The 15,879-nt window shown below is 36.6% G+C and overlaps 1 protein-coding gene across 1 annotated transcript in view; it reads left to right on the top strand.

Annotated features, from left to right (window-relative positions):
* The window catches only part of CRPPA (CDP-L-ribitol pyrophosphorylase A), a 297,138-nt gene that overhangs the window by 96,401 nt on the left and 184,858 nt on the right, over nucleotides 1-15,879 (top strand). The window contains exons 5-6 of the mRNA XM_055314505.1: nucleotides 3,982-4,086; nucleotides 10,834-10,879. Coding sequence (XP_055170480.1) covers nucleotides 3,982-4,086; nucleotides 10,834-10,879 — 151 coding nt within the window. The remainder of the gene's footprint in view (nucleotides 1-3,981; nucleotides 4,087-10,833; nucleotides 10,880-15,879) is intronic.

Below are 15,879 nucleotides of genomic sequence, written 5' to 3'. Positions count from 1 at the left end.
AGTATAAATAAATGATTTCTGAAAAAGGCAAAACTATGGAAGCAGGAAAAAATCCAATGGTTAACGGGGGTTGGAGGCAAGAAGTAGGATGAATAGGAAGGCAGAGAATTTTTAATACAGTGAATGTACTTTTTATGATACCAAAATGATGGATATATACTGTTATTTATTTGTGCCAACTCATAAAAAAAGTAAAAACTGTGAGGGAATCCAAGTGTAAACTGTGGTGTTGAAGTTATAATGATATGTTGGTGTAGGCTCACCGATTTTAGCAAATGGACCACTCTGGTGTAGAATTTTGATAGTGAGGGAAGCTGTGAGTATGGAGTGGGGTAGGGATATGTGGGAAATACCCATACCTTCTACTCAACTTCACTGAGAACCTAAAACTGCTCTAAAAAAAAAAAGTCCTAAGAAACTCGGAATGAAAAAGAGTGCAGAAACTAAATTTCTGTTGAGACCTTCAGTATTTGTAGAAATCTATATTCTATCCTTACATGTGATAAATAAGTTTTCTTGAAGTACAGTTTTATGTTGAGAATCATTATCTTCAAAATAATGGAGGAACCATTCCTTGGTTTCTCTAATTTTCATTGTTGCTGTTATGTCTCAACAAATTTAGGTTCCTGCTTTTTAGGAGACCTTTTGTCGCTGCTGTTAATTGGGTTTGGAGTATTTTCATTCATTAGCTTCTACATTCCGTGAGACTTTTTAATTTGGAAACTCATGCTCTTGATTATTGTAATTTTTTTGAAATACTTAGTTCTTTCTCCTACTCTTTTTGTTCTTCTGATTTTTTTTTTTAACATATTGGACTTTGTGGTCACTTTTTCCCCCCCTCTATTTTCCACCCTTTTAAATAACATCCTATTTTATGAGAATAAACACTTTCTCGTGCTGGTCTCTTTCTTTTTTTTTTTTAAGATTTTATTTATTTATTCATGATAGAGAGAGAGAGAGAGAGAGAGAGAGAGAGAGAGAGAGAGAGAGAGAGGCACAGTCAGAGGGAGAAGCAGGCTCCATGCCAGGAGCCTGATGCGGGACTCGATCCCGGGACCCCAGGATCAGGCCCTGGGCAGAAGGCAGGCGCCAAACCGCTGAGCCACCCAGGGATCCCCTGGTCTCTTTTTCAACTGCAGAGTTCCTCCAAAAGATTTTATTTTTTACCTTTTTGACCTTAAATTTCACGTTAGTCTTGGGTTTCAGTTAAATTTGGCTTTTCTTCTCATGTTTATGTGTTGAAGACTGGACTTGGTAGGTTTTACCTACTTGGTGGTAGTTCCACTTGTAGGTGGAGCTTTTTGACTTTGAGTTTCAGTGTAACATGACTGAGATGGACATTATTTGGGGACCTCTGACAGCAGTATACTCAGGGCTTCTCCTTGTGTGGAATATTGTTTAACATCTTTTGGGCTGCAAGTTTAGGGGGCAGAGGGTTCTTAGCATCAGTGTGTATATGTAATACACAGTGATATCACTATGATCCCCATGATGGATGATAAAGATAAAAATTTTCAGCAGTTACACACTGATTAACTTTCTTGATTTAAAATCTATTGTGCTAGTTGTTTTTTATTTGTTCCATATGTTGTTTTCTTTTGCCTGCCTTTGTATTAATTTCTCATTTTTAAATTATTTTATCTTACCATTGTTTTTAACTTAAAAACATTTAGTGTAGGCCATGAGTTTAGAATGTAGATGTAGTCACAGTCACCTTCAAATAGTAATATACCATTTGTGAGCCTGTAATAGTAGGTTGCTGAAGGGGAGCCTGCAATGATGAGTATGTGACTCACAGAGGTTCTGTCTTCTCCTAATCACCCCCAACTCAGTACTTACCAATATTTTGAAATTATCTGTTTGTTTCTTCTTTCCTGCTCTCTGGCATCTGCTGTCTCTTCTTGTTGTGTACCATAGGTGAATGGGTGATGGCATCCTCTCTGTCCTTTGGTGAGGCATGTCTTTTCTTAGATTTAAGGCTGTTTGTTCATCTTGTGACCTCAGCTCTGATGCCTTCAAGAAGAAGTTAGGGTTTTGTAGTTCATATGATTTTTCTTAAGGTATGAACATTTTTTCCAGCTTTGCATATCTTACACAAGGTAGAAATCATCAGTGCTACTGAGAAATGTAGAAATTCAGAATTTAGTTGGTTATTAAGCATGTACTTTTTTGAACCACCAAAACCCCCACAAATAGTTGTAATAGTAGTTCATATAACGAATGACACATTCATGCAACTCTTCTTGCCAAGATTCCTTCACCTCCCTTTCTAATGTGTGTTTCATATATACTTGACCCAGAATTTTCTGTTTACCATTCCCATACAAGAGTGACTGGTATCCTATAGACTTCCTACAGATTATAGGCTGCTGCCATCTTGGCTGGTACAACATGTGAGTGGTAGGAGTATAGCATCAAGTAATTCTCTTTCCACCACCTAAGACCTAAATTCTCTTTCCACCACCTAAGACCTCTTTCCACCACCTAAAACCCTAAAATGGGTTTTTCCCCATTTAACAGGGAAGTACCTGTTTCTGTGGTCTCCTCTCAGTATGTACTTTGTGAACACTTTTAAGGCTTTCCACAAATGTGTTAAATATCTTGCCTTTAAAAAGAGTGAGCAAGAGAGTTATTGCTGGTCATCTTTGGGATTTGACCACGTGTTAAAGGAAGCATTCTGTTTATTGTATATAGAGTTTACGTACTGCTGGAATAGTCTATGCAGATGTTGGAAGTACAAAAAAAGAGGCTTAACAAAATTTGTCTTACTTGAATATAACTAATGTTGATAATACTTTTTAAAAAATTACAAAGCCTAAGAAATATGTGATGTTAAATAGTATATTAGAAGAGAAGATTTAAGCTGAGAGACAATTCTAGTCAGTTTGGGATTATGTACATTTGATGGTTCTATTTTCTTGTCCATTGCTTTAACAAAAACACTGCAGTTAGAATTTTGGAATTTCTAGTACAGCAAAACAGCACTGGCAATCTATGCTAAATGCCATGATGATATCTGTGGCCTTCCTGCAGTCTTTCTTATCTGGGTATGTTTGGTCTAAAACACAAATCTGTCAGGTGTCTGAAACTCTGTATGCCACCTTTTGCCCTAACGGTCTGCCTCTCTCTAATTTTATTCAGTCTGTAGAATGAAATCAGAGATCATTTCTTCTGAAAGGACTTTTCTAATGCTTTCACACAGAAATAAGTATTTTATCTCCTGGTCTACTTGTAGATATTCTTCTGGTGTTCTTCTGTCATAGTCTGTTATAGATCAGTCTAAGATTTGAGTTTCTTGAGGACATAATACATGTCTCCTTTATCTTTAAATACTGGCCCTTAATACAGGGCTTGGACATCATAGGCACACGGTATTGTTCAGCTGAATTACATTGATCATTTTAATGGTTTTGCTTAAAATGCTTAAAAATGTTGCTTATACTTAACTAAATCTACTAGAGGCCTTCCCATTTTTTTTTCTTTTAAGATTTATTTATTTAAGAGAGTGTGCATGCATGTGTAAGAGCAGGGAGAAGGCCAGAGGGACTCTGAAGCAGACTCCCTGATGAGCATAGAGCCCACTGCAGAGTTAGATCTCATGACCCTGAGATCATGACCTAAGCTGAAACCAACAGTGAGACACTCAACTGACTGAGTCACCCAAGTGCCTCAAGCCTTTCCGTTTTTGTCTAATAATGGAATGTTGAAATGTTTTGTGTTCAGAATCAAAATATAAATTTTTAAGACATGCATTGATATGTAAAATAATAAAATGAAACAAAGCTGTGGCATGCAAAAATCTTAATATAAATGTCCATGGGGGTTGTCCTTATAGCTTGATTATGAAATTTTTAAAAAGTGATTTACTTAAAAATATATTTAAACTATTTATTTATTTATTTATTTATTTATTTATTTATTTATTTATTTATTTATTTATTTATTTATTTATTTATTTATTTATTTATTTATTCTGCCCAGTGTAGTGACTATGACTTGGAATTTGGAACTGAGTGTTTGCAGTTGGCTCTGAAGTATGGTCATGTTCATGCCAAACTTGTGGAAGGATCGCCTGACCTCTGGAAGGTAAGGAAGTTGGAATTTTGTTCTGGATCTTGGCTGTGCTTATAAGTCATTCCTAAGGTACATTCTACGAGTCTAAACACTTCCCAGGTGCTTTAGAAAATGGAGTAGTATAAAACTGGTTGGTTTCAGAGTGAAACAGTATTTTGAGGAATAAGGGTATGTATGTATGTATACCTTACAGGCATTAAGAGTTTCACTGGGGTTTCTGAGCATCACAGTATGTATGGTTTCTATGTCTTGGTTTCCAGAAAATTCACTTTTAGATAATTTATTCAAATTCCATTTTAGCTGATAAGATGGTTTTACTCATTTTTTTTCTTCTCTCTCTCTCTCTCTATTCTTATATTCTGTTGCCTTAAACTTAATTGGATTGAGGATGTAACTCACCTTTCCACAGTAGCAACATTTTGTTCTAGGCCTTGGGGGTGGCAACTCCAACTTAACTGGGTTAAGGAAAATCTGCCATAGTTCTGACTCAGTGGGGTGGATGACTGGACCCACTTAGTGGCCCCAATGAGGAGTTGGACTCTTGAATATAGTAAGGTTGACTCCTAATGACAAACTTTGTTTTTGAGGGAGTGAAAGTGATTGTAGCACTACCCTAGTAAAGCTTCCCATGGAAACTGGAGTGTTTCACAGTGTGGCCTTCCTCTGTTTTGAAGGTAGAAATGTATTGAACTGAAAAGTAGATTCTGAAATAGGGTAGGGTGGTTTTATTTTTTGAAGTATTGCTGCTTTTGAATAAGGGATGAAATCTTTAGAAAGCAGCCATGTAAATCTGTTAAGGAAAGAGTCCTCCTATTTTCTCATTGACTTAAAAACAAAACAGAAAGCCCTATAAGTTCATTAGGTATTTTGTACAGTAACCTCATGCTCCTTGCTGCATGCTCAGATCGTCTCAAACAGACTTAAAATGTTCTGAAATTACCAAATATTGGTATGTCTGGACTATTGCCTGGTAAAGAAAATTCATGTAGTATTATTGTTCTTTTAAGGATTTCCAAATGTCTTCAACCCAGCAGGGAAAACATCTTATTTGTTTTGTGTATCCTTTTCTATCTATGGCTCAGAGGATATTAAACACATTGTGAGGACTATAGTGTTCACCAGCTAGGTGTTTTGTTACAGATCCTGACTCACATCTCTGTACAACCCCTTTTGACTGTGGGGTAGACGATTTTCAGGAAAGAGGAGAACTAAGTGGAAACTCACAAGTTTTATTGTTCTTAACACATTCATTTAACACTCTGGCCTCATTTTGTTGTCTTAGGGTGTGTGGTGATTTATGTCTGTGGGTGTTCAGAGCCTTTTTGAAAATTATCAAGCACCCTGAGACCTGTAGATAAGAGGAAAGTAACACACTACTCTTGAAATTTTCCATTTGTTCCTCACAAATTTATTTAGATTTTGTTCTAGATTTTCTTTAGTGAAATCTCCTATTTTACTGCTTTCTCAAACAACACGATATTAGTTCTCACATCCCGGTGTTCTGCTTCTCTTTCATGGGCACCAAGTGTCCGTGCACTAAACAGGGATTGGTTTCCCGGTGCTTCTCCTCATTTCCCTGGTGAATCATTTTATAATGCCCTTGTGGTTTGAATTGTACCTCCTATCAAGGTTTGTTTGAGTTCTAACTCTGGCCCTTGGGAATGAGGCATTATTTGAAGTGTCTTTACATGTCTGGTCAAGTTCAGTTGAGGTCATACTGGCATAGCATAGGCCCTGAACTCAACATAGAAGAATAGCAGGAGGGAGAGAGATGAAGGGAGAATGCCAGGGAGGATGGAGGCAGGGACTATGGTGTTGCGTCTACAAGCAAAGGAAAGCCAAGGATGGCTGGCAAGCACAGAAAAGTAGGAAGAGGCCAGGAAGTGTTCTTTTATAGATAGTCTTCAGATACCACATGGTCCTGCTGACACCTGGATTTGAGATTTTAGCCTCCAGTAGTGTGAGAGAGTAAATGTGAAGCCACCCAATTTGTGGTTCTTTGTTACAGGAACCCTAGGACGTTAATAAACATTCCACACACGTAGGCCCTGAGGGATCATCATTCTAGTATTGCTTTCCAAACTGGGAGGGATGAGGGTTGGAAGAGCCCCATTCTTTACAATGTTTGAATAATGGGATCTTGGATTCCAAAAGGGCATGTAATGCAATGGATTGGGCAAAAAGTCCTTCAAATGGCAGTTAAGAGGTCTTTTTAAGTAGTTCTTCTGATAATTGAAGTGAAATTATTTTGATGCAAGTATGGCAGTTTCAGGGTTCCTGTTTACTCTTCCTGCATCCTGTCTCGTCATTGTCTGTTCCTATCACCCTTTTATTTTCTTCTGATGCTTTCCTAGCTATTGCTCTAGTCCTCTTGAGCTTCTTCATGACATTGAATTGTCTTCAGTATAGGCTTCTCATTTAATTTTGTGATCTTGACATTTTGTATGGATAAAAGAGTTTTTCATTTTCTGTTGAAACCAAAGCAATGGAATCTACACTAAAAATTAGTGTTCTAATTCTATACTAAAACCAAAAGTGCTACCGTTTTTAAAAATTTGAATCAGGGGGATCCCTGGGTGGCGCAGCGGTTTGGCGCCTGCCTTTGGCCCAGGGCGCGATCCTGGAGACCCGGGATCGAATCCCATATCGGGCTCCCGGTGCATGGAGCCTGCTTCTCCCTCTGCCTGTGTCTCTGCCTCTCTCTCTCTTTCTGTGACTATCATAAAATAAAAATAAAAAAAAAAAAATTTGAATCAGAAAAAAAGGTTTAGTACAATGAGGCTGAAACTGATACTGAACTCAGGTGGCTGGCATATGATTGATAAATCCTGAAATGGTGAAAAATGCATTTCAGGCAGCATTTTACTACTTTATACTTTGTATAAAGTAAGCAAAGGAGGATTCTAAAACACAAATCCAGAATACCTTCCCCTACCCCTCAGAAATCAGGGAGTTCACCTGGGCAGTGGTGTGAGCAATGCCTAGAAATGTCTCAGGCCTTGCATGTAGGACTATTTGAACTGCCACCAGAAATCCCAGGAGAGTTATTTTGTATTTTACATACTTTTTTGTAGAAGTAAATGTTCAGAGTTATATCACCCCTCTTGCAGTGTCTCCTTTGGGGCCTGGAGGAAACATTAATTGCTCTAAATCACCATGTAGGGTAGAGGACATTCCCCACTCCCCATGATAAAGACGAACCAATCACAGAGGCAAACAGGATTGATCTCTGGGATAGGAATTGGCTCTCATGCTTTCCCTGAGTGGTGGTGCCTTGCCAGGCCTTAGTGAGCACACTGTTACTTGACAAAATTTCATCTAGTGGACATAAAAACTTCCATTCCTTTAATTGATAATTGTACCATATATTTGTCCCGATATACTTAAATACTTGCTCACTTACTATATAGAACTAATTGAACAGGCTTTTTGTTTCTAAATGTTACCACTCTCCTTAAAGCATAAAAGATTTATAACCAGGTATTGAAGAAATTTAACTGTGTTCCATTGTCTGAAAATACTTGTTAGGAGGAGTTTCTGAAGTGTTTGAGTCATCACATATTATTGAAATAACTGACTTTTCAGGAATTCTTTTGATGAGAGGTACTGTTTTTTTGTTTTTTTTTTTTTTTTTAGAACAAAATAGTCTCACTTCTTTTTAATCTCAAAAAAGTGGTGACCATTTTCTTTTTAGAGATTTTCATTTAGTCATCTAGTCTAAAGAAAGAAATATTTTCGGGATAGACCTAATTGATGAAATGGAAAAAAATAAATCACTAAATCTGAATTTGTGTCTTATAATGTATTTTTAAAAATTTAGAATTCTCTGACTTCTGATTATTGGAGCTACATACTCATTTTCTTATGAGTTAAAAGATATGAAAGAGGGGATTAAGTGTTCTGATTCACATTAAGATGGTGGCCAACTGAACTAGACTCTGAAAAGTCTAATTTACTCTATTGAGTGTCAACACAGAGTGACACAAGTAGGTGCGATTAGTGTCCTGTAGAATCCACCTTGAGGTAGCTGAGGATAAGCCTGGGCTCCGTGTCAGAAGGCTGTTGCTCTGGCTCTGAGTTTTAGGTTTCTCTTCTATTGAATATTTTTTCTCTTTTCGTTACATACCTGACTCAGATGAAATATTGCACAGAAGCACAAAGAAAAGAGACAAAAATTGAGCTTGACTAGGTGAGGACATGAGGCCCTGAGCCCCTGAGCCCTGGTCTTTAGGTGGCTTCTGAGTCTCTACTGAGCAAGCAGCATGAAAATGAGTGAATCAGAGGATTGAGGGCTCCATTCCATCACTAAAGGGTTGATATTTTTTTTCTTTTAAAGTAACTAATTTTCATAATGTATTGTGCAAGGTCAAAAGAAAGCTACAGATCATGCAGACAGAAGGAAATCAACTTCAAAACTCATTTAATAAACTTTTGAAAATTAAAAAAAAAATGAGAGGGCAACCCATATTCCTGTAAAAGTTTGACAGAAAAAGTGTAACTCATCAATTTACAATTGCAACATTTTCCAGTACTGTTCTCTTTGAAGTTAACTGTTTCAATTAGAAAAAAAATTCAGCTATTTTTAAATGCAGGACTTTACCAGTTTGTGAGAAACATTTTGTACTTTATTTTCATTAAATCTGTTTTGTGAGAGGTGGAGTTGAAGTAGTGAATAAGGCTTTATATAGAAGATATTAGTAAACAATAAAAAAGCTTATATCTGTGTATAGTAGGTATCCACAGCCTACAAGAAACAGTAGACCAATGGAAATTTAGGAGTCTGTCTTGTTTATTCAGTAAATGATTTAATAACAGTAGAGAAAAGGCCGTTAGGTGATACAAATATGTATCTTACTAAGATTGATTGCAATGCAAAGCTGGTAAGTCTTAAAAAAAACTGGTAAGTCTTTCAAGAATGCTGGAAAAGAGATTTTAGGATTCGAGACCAATTTTTTAACTTAAATTCATCATTAAGATCTCTGGGGGGCGGGGGGGGAGCATAAGATACTTTCACAGTTCCTGTATTTTAATTTTGAATGTGGTTTTACTCCTTAAAGCCAGAAGGAATATAAATGAATAATGGTAATTAGATCTCTTCCTATTTCAGTTCTGAGTTTACCCTACACAGCAGAAAATCATTAAAGAAAAACACTATTTTCTCATTTGAATTACAAATACTGAAGCCTGATTTCAGTTACCTAGTTAACTTTAGGTTTTCAAGGAAACAGAAGAAAAACTTACCTAATGGAATTCTTTCAGGAAAATTTGTCAAAATACTGTTCTCACAGGTTAAGGAATTTTGCTTATTCTTTTCATAGCTATATTCCCCAAACTTAGAACAGGACCTAGAACACAGTAGTTATCAGATAAATATTTGTTGAATGAATGAATGAGATCAGCATATTATTTAATTTGGTAAATATGTAGCATGGACCTTTAAATGTCTGTTTTCTATTTTCTGCCCAGATACTGGAATCTAATTGTGGATTAGTAACTATAGTACTAGTTTTGGTTTGCATGTGCTTGTTTTATCAATAATATAATAATTTCATATTTGACTTAATACTTAAAGGCTCAAGCGATTTTCTGTCTAACATCTTTTAAAAGGTTTATCTATTTGAGAGAGAGCATGTGAGGAAGGGGCAGAGGGGTGTGGGAAAGAGAGATGACCTTGATATCATGATCTGAGCTGAAACCAAGACTCAGACACTTACCTGACTGAGCCACCCAGGCACCCCAATTTTCTATCTTATGTGTTAGCTACTACTTTAATTGTGGGTTATAGGATAATGTTTTGCAGCAGGTTTTACCTGCCAAGATAAAGGCATAGCAGGGGGATCTTTTTGGTTAGAAGTGCCCTGAGCAACTTAAGCTGAACAAAGTTTTTGTTCAAGTCTAGTTATGAGATAGTCTGAAGGAAAAAAATATGAATTATAGACACAGAGAAGTACTCCCTTGGTAAGTACTCTTCCACATAATCATCTCAGCACTTTGATGATGAACAAACTCCTAAGCTTATAGTACTTATTAATATAGTGCATTATCTTCTAGGTTTTTCAGTTCTGACATAACTCGTTCTGCGCTGCCACACATCTGACATATTCTGTGCTTGAGCTCATAGGATATGTTCTGGGAAATCTCTGCGCTAGGATTATGGCAGGTTACAGTTAGAAGGAGGATGTGCGTTCGTCAGGGAAGCTAATGTTTGTTCTTACGTACACAAAGCTACCATCGTCTCTGTCAGATCCACATATTAATAAAAAACTTAAAAGGTGAGCTTTATCTACATAAAGATTATCTGCTTCCTTCAGTTCAGAAGGAAGTCTCCCTTGATGTGAATTAATCCTTGAGAATTCCCTCATTTCAACTAAAAATATGTTTTAGTGATTTTTGTTACACATACTCCTTCCTTCCTTATGACATAAAACTACTATTAAGCATTGATAACTAGTAGTGCTAGTACTTTCTTTTTGAACATTACCACGTCATCTTTGAAATAATAGTTTACTCATATTAATAAGATTTTGATAACCACTGCCACATAAGACCTCAATTTAAAGATCCAAAAACCAGTATTCAGCAATTTGCAGAAACAGAATATATTTTTCTGAACTTAGTATTGTTGTTATAATTTAGAAATTGTCAGTACTACGTGTTTACAGTTTTTCCAAAATAAATTGTTTCCGTTGGGGCATAATTTTATTGCTCTCACATTCCTTCCTGCTCTGTTAAGTCTAATGAGGTTTGTTTGTCCTTTAGGTGACCTACAAACGAGATCTGTATGCAGCTGAATCGATTATTAAGGGTATGTTTGGCCTTGTGACTGTCAGTTCCTGTGTTTCAAAAATGTAAGCCAGTTTAGAATTTCTCATGACATTTTAAATCCCAGAATTCTCAGAAGCATAAATGCCTGTAGGCCACAGAGGTCTCTGATTTGTTTTTTGGAAAATAATTACATTTCCTGCTTGTGAAATATCACTTACTAGTTATGTCATGTTGGTTTTAATTTTTATAAAGGAAATACTTAATTTAAGAAAAATATAGGACCTTAACACTATTTAGAAGTAAAAACTGACTTTAATAAATTTTAGATATTTATTTTTACTCAGAGGCCTGCTCCCCCCACCCCCATAACACTGCCATATCAGTCCATTATATAGCATCTTTCATATTGAGATATTTCCTCCAAAGTATAGAAATCTGACTAAACGATTTGTTAAATTCCTTTTCAGTTTTGACAATGATTGCAGTTTTGTTTTGTAATTTAGATACAACATGTGTAATAATCCCTTTATCGTTGTTTTTCATCTCTAGGCCTCACAGCTACATAGAGGTAGTTTATTTAATAATCAACAAATATTTGTTGTTGTGCTGAACACTGTACTAGGAATGTAATGATGACACACAGGGACATTGATTCCCTATCTTTACAGCCTCCGTCATTTCATTCAGGGTTTCTGAATCTCAGCAGCCTGGGTATCTTCTTAGTCCAGGTAATTCTTCATTTTCAAGATTGTTTTGACCACTGCAGATTGTTGAGCAGCATGCTTTGCTCTAGATGCCAGGAGCACTCTGCATTCCTTCCTCCCTCCCTTCCTCCTGATGCTACATCAAAGATGTGTCCCACAGAAACACTGTTAAAACTTGTGGTTCTGGCAAAAATGACAGTGCCGATCCTGAAGCAAGTGTGGGGCTTCACCATCTGTTACTGACACCTTCGAAATTGATGAAGAATAGATCTGTGTGCTTAGGTTTTGACAGAGAGGTGAAGTTGTAATTCAGAATCAGGAGTTGAAGAAAATGCTAATCTCAACTCTGAATGCCTAAGTTTGTTAGATAGGTTTTCCCTCATATTTTGAATAATCAATTGCCTTCGCATTGACAAAACTGAAATCTTCTCTCTGGTCATGACATTGTATACTTGTAGTTAGCCCTCAAGGTTTTTGCACCCAAGAATATTGCATTGCAAACCATTAATGTACCATAATTTATAGGTCTGTGTATCTGTGTACATAAACAGATCGTCTCTAGCTATAAATCAAAATGTCGACATGTATTTACACATCAGCCAGGCATTGTGTAAACATTACTGTGGAGCAGTTGACTAAACCATAATGTGGTTGGTTATGTTCTCAGTACGAGGAAATAGAAAACTAGTCTGATTTCCTGACACACACATACCTTTGTTAGGTAGGTACAGTGGACCTGACTTAACCTGTGAGTAGTTGGTAAGTGGTCCTTCTGAAGACTGTACACATTATATTTGCCTACAGTGTATCAGAGCAGGCTTCTTATAATGCAAAAGCCTACATTTGAAGTGTTACTATAGTGAGTACAGTTTTGAAAATTGTATACAGAGAGAGACTGTTGTTTTCTTCTGTAACATGTTTTAGTGTGGTATTTTTATTTTTAATTTACTTACAAAATGTTATTTTATTCTCAGGGAAAGTAATCTGCCTGCATGTAAACAGCTAATCAATAATCTCAAAAAATTTCCTTATGCTGTTAAGGTTTGCATTTCTAGTAACTTCCTAGGAGATTGTGATGTTGCTCATAAACTTTGAGGGCCACTCCTCTCTGGCTTCTCCTCTTTTGGAGTGGGGCCTCCAGATCAGCAGCATTGTGATTACCTGAGAACCTGAATGCAGGATGTGTGCCCCCCACCCGCCACATTAAATCAGAATATGCATTTTTAGCAAAAACTCTGGCTAATTGGTTTGTATGTTAAATTATGGGAGCACCCCTGTAGGCTGTTTTTGAGTCTTAGTAGGTCATTTCTTTTTAGATAATATTTTTATTGCATTAAGAGCTCTTACTGTGTTCATCAGCCCAGATGCTTTTTGCTTACCTGGGATTGCTACCTGCCCTTACGATTTGCACTAATACTCTCTCTGAGGCCTGATAGGAGAAATAATGCTGGGCATAGGCAAATGAATACCCTTGGATTTTTAAAAAATAAAATTGCAAAATAAAATAAGATATATAGCAGATGATCCGAGTTACAAATTCACCTATTTGCCTGTCTCTAGTGAATGTTCAAAGTATCTTTCTAGGCACTACTACAACACAGTATTTTATTGGGTACTCAGTTTGTGTAAGACAAAGTTTAAAGCATTTTATGTGTGTCATCTTGTGTTTTTCCAACTACTTAAGGATGTAGGTCATGTCACCGTGTCCATGTTATAGGATAATCAAGGGTTCTAAGCAATTATTGATTTAAGAAGGATAGAAAATACATTCTTAACTACAAGTTTCTGTCTTTGGAAGTTTACCTCTTTTTACAGCTATTATCTTTTTTCCTTAAGCAGAGATTGTTCACATTGCCTTCTCTGATATCCTTGAACTACATGTGTTTTCAAATTTGGAGTATTTATATCTTCAGAAGTTAATGCAGTAGATAATGTATTAAGTCACTCACTAGTGGGATTAAGGACCTTGCAACATAATGAAAATGATAAAGCATGAATGGTTACATTCAGTATAAGAATAAAGACTATTGGGCAGCCCCGGTGGCCCAGCAGTTTAGCGCTGCCTTCAGCCTGGGGTGTGATCCTGGAGACCCGGGATCGGGTCCCACATTGGGCTCCCTGCATGGAGCCCGCTTCTCCCTCTGCCTGTGTCTCTGCCTCTCTCTCTCTCTCTCTCTGTGTCTGTCATGAATAAATAAAATCTTTAAAAGAAATCATAAAGACTATGGAGCCTTCTAGTCCAACTTTAGGTCTGATGTTTACCACCAAGTTTATATATGAAAACAATTACTGAATTTTCTATTGAAAGACATTGGATTTCAGCATTGCCCATAACTTGGTGTGAACCTCTTTTAGATTGATTCATTGAAGGTGAGAGGATATGTCTCGGGGTTTTTTTTTGTTTTTTGTTTTTTTATCTCCTCTCTAACAGTGAATTTAATTGAATAGAGTCATATGTTAAAGGGTACAGCTGCATTTTTTCCCCATAGAATTGAAAAATTATGGGATAGGTGACTCTTTTCTCCTACCATACTACTTTACTTCTAATAGATGAATACTGAGATCCAGTGTATCTGTCTCTACATTATATATACATTATATATATATATAACATATGTATTTATATATATTTTTCTCAAAGATGATATGAAATTGGGTGTATACACTTTTGTCAAAGTTCAAAACCAGGATTTGAGCACATGGCACTCAAGCCAGTTGTTTTTAAGTATGTTACCTCCTTTTTTTTTTTTTACTGTAATATTGTAACAGACATAATACTACTTCCATTTTGAAGATGGGTAAACTCTGGTTTAGATTCATTACTTTTCTCTTGGTCATACAGTTAAGAGCAAGATGCACAATTTAAACCTAGGTCTCTTGAAGTCTGACTTCACTCTGGGGCACGGGCATGGCCACTTGGCATCTCTGAGTCATGAGCTGCTCAAGCTGACTGCTGTAGTGGATACTAGATTCATTAGTGCTCTTTTATTCAGTACAGCAAATAGTTTATAAAATTCAGCCTACCCAGTTCTGATTCTGTTGGTTTAAAACTGCATCTTCAGCTGGCCCGATGAAGAGTGAGCACACAGTTGCGACTGGACATATTCTCTTACAGTGCTGTGCTAAACACACAGTAGCATCTTCTAGAGAGTTCCAGAGAGTGTGAGAAAAACAGAATATTGAGATAGCAGGTTTCTAGACATGCCCAGAGAATGAGTAAAAATTAAAGCTCCAAGTCATGATTTCACAATGATGGTTTAGTTACTGTTTAGTTTTGGTAGATGTTAATTTTGGTGGTTGAATACTTAACTAGAAATAGCAGTTTTTCCTTTTCCGGGATGAAGCTTTTTTTCATCTTGTGATCTGAGTGTTAGTATTCTGTAAGTCGTCCTTTCTGTGCTGCTTTTTCACTTGAATGCCAATTATTGCTGTTCAACAAATTATATTTTCATGAAAGTAATGTCTCGTTTATATATTTTCAGGCTCTATAAAGCATTTCCTTGATGAATGTCATGTCTTGCAAGTGCATTTTGTTCTCGCAAGTTTACTTGTCACTGGAATAGCAAGTGTGTTTTGGTGTATCTTAATGTTTGAGTCCATATCTTTGTTGAGTATGAAGATTTTGATGTAACTAACTTTAGGCAAGCGTTTGACTAAAATCCCAAAATTGTGGTTTCCAGCAAGTATAAAACTCTGACTTCTATTTTTGTGTTTTTAGATGTCTTATTTTGAAGCTTAATTTATTCTAGGATCAGTATACTTAAATGGATTTCCATCTACAGTCAAGTATTTGATACTAGGAAATGTGTATATAAAGTAGTCTTATATTTGTTGACACAGTTGTCTGCATTGAAAAAGGTACAATTGGGCAGCCCGGGTGGCTCAGCAGTTTAGCGCCCCCTTCAGCCCAGGGCATGATCCTGGAGACCTGGAATCGAGTCCCACATCAGGCTCCCTGCATGGAGCCTGCTTCTCCCTCTGCCTGTGTTTCTGCCTCTCTCTTTCTGTGTCTCTCATGAATAAATAAATGAAATCTTTAAAAAAGAAAAGAAAAAGGTACAGTTAATCACAAATTTACTATGTGGTTAAACAAAGCTTTTTTAAGTTTTTATTAAAATTCCAGCAAACTTACAGTATAATATTGGTTTCAAGTGTCCATTATAGTGATTGTATACTTCATATGTCATCTGGTGCTCATCATGGCAAGTGCACCCCTTAATCCCCATCACCTATTTCACCCATCCCCCCACCCCCTCCCCTCTAGTAATCACATAACCACAGTTCTTTTTAATTAAAAATCTGTTTCTTGGTTTGTCTCTTTTCTTTTCTGCCTTTG

Source organism: Nyctereutes procyonoides, unplaced genomic scaffold (genome assembly GCF_905146905.1).
Source record: "Nyctereutes procyonoides isolate TBG_1078 unplaced genomic scaffold, NYPRO_anot_genome, whole genome shotgun sequence".
Classification (NCBI taxonomy): Eukaryota; Metazoa; Chordata; class Mammalia; order Carnivora; family Canidae; genus Nyctereutes; species Nyctereutes procyonoides.
This window is presented reverse-complemented; position numbering and strand designations above follow the sequence as displayed.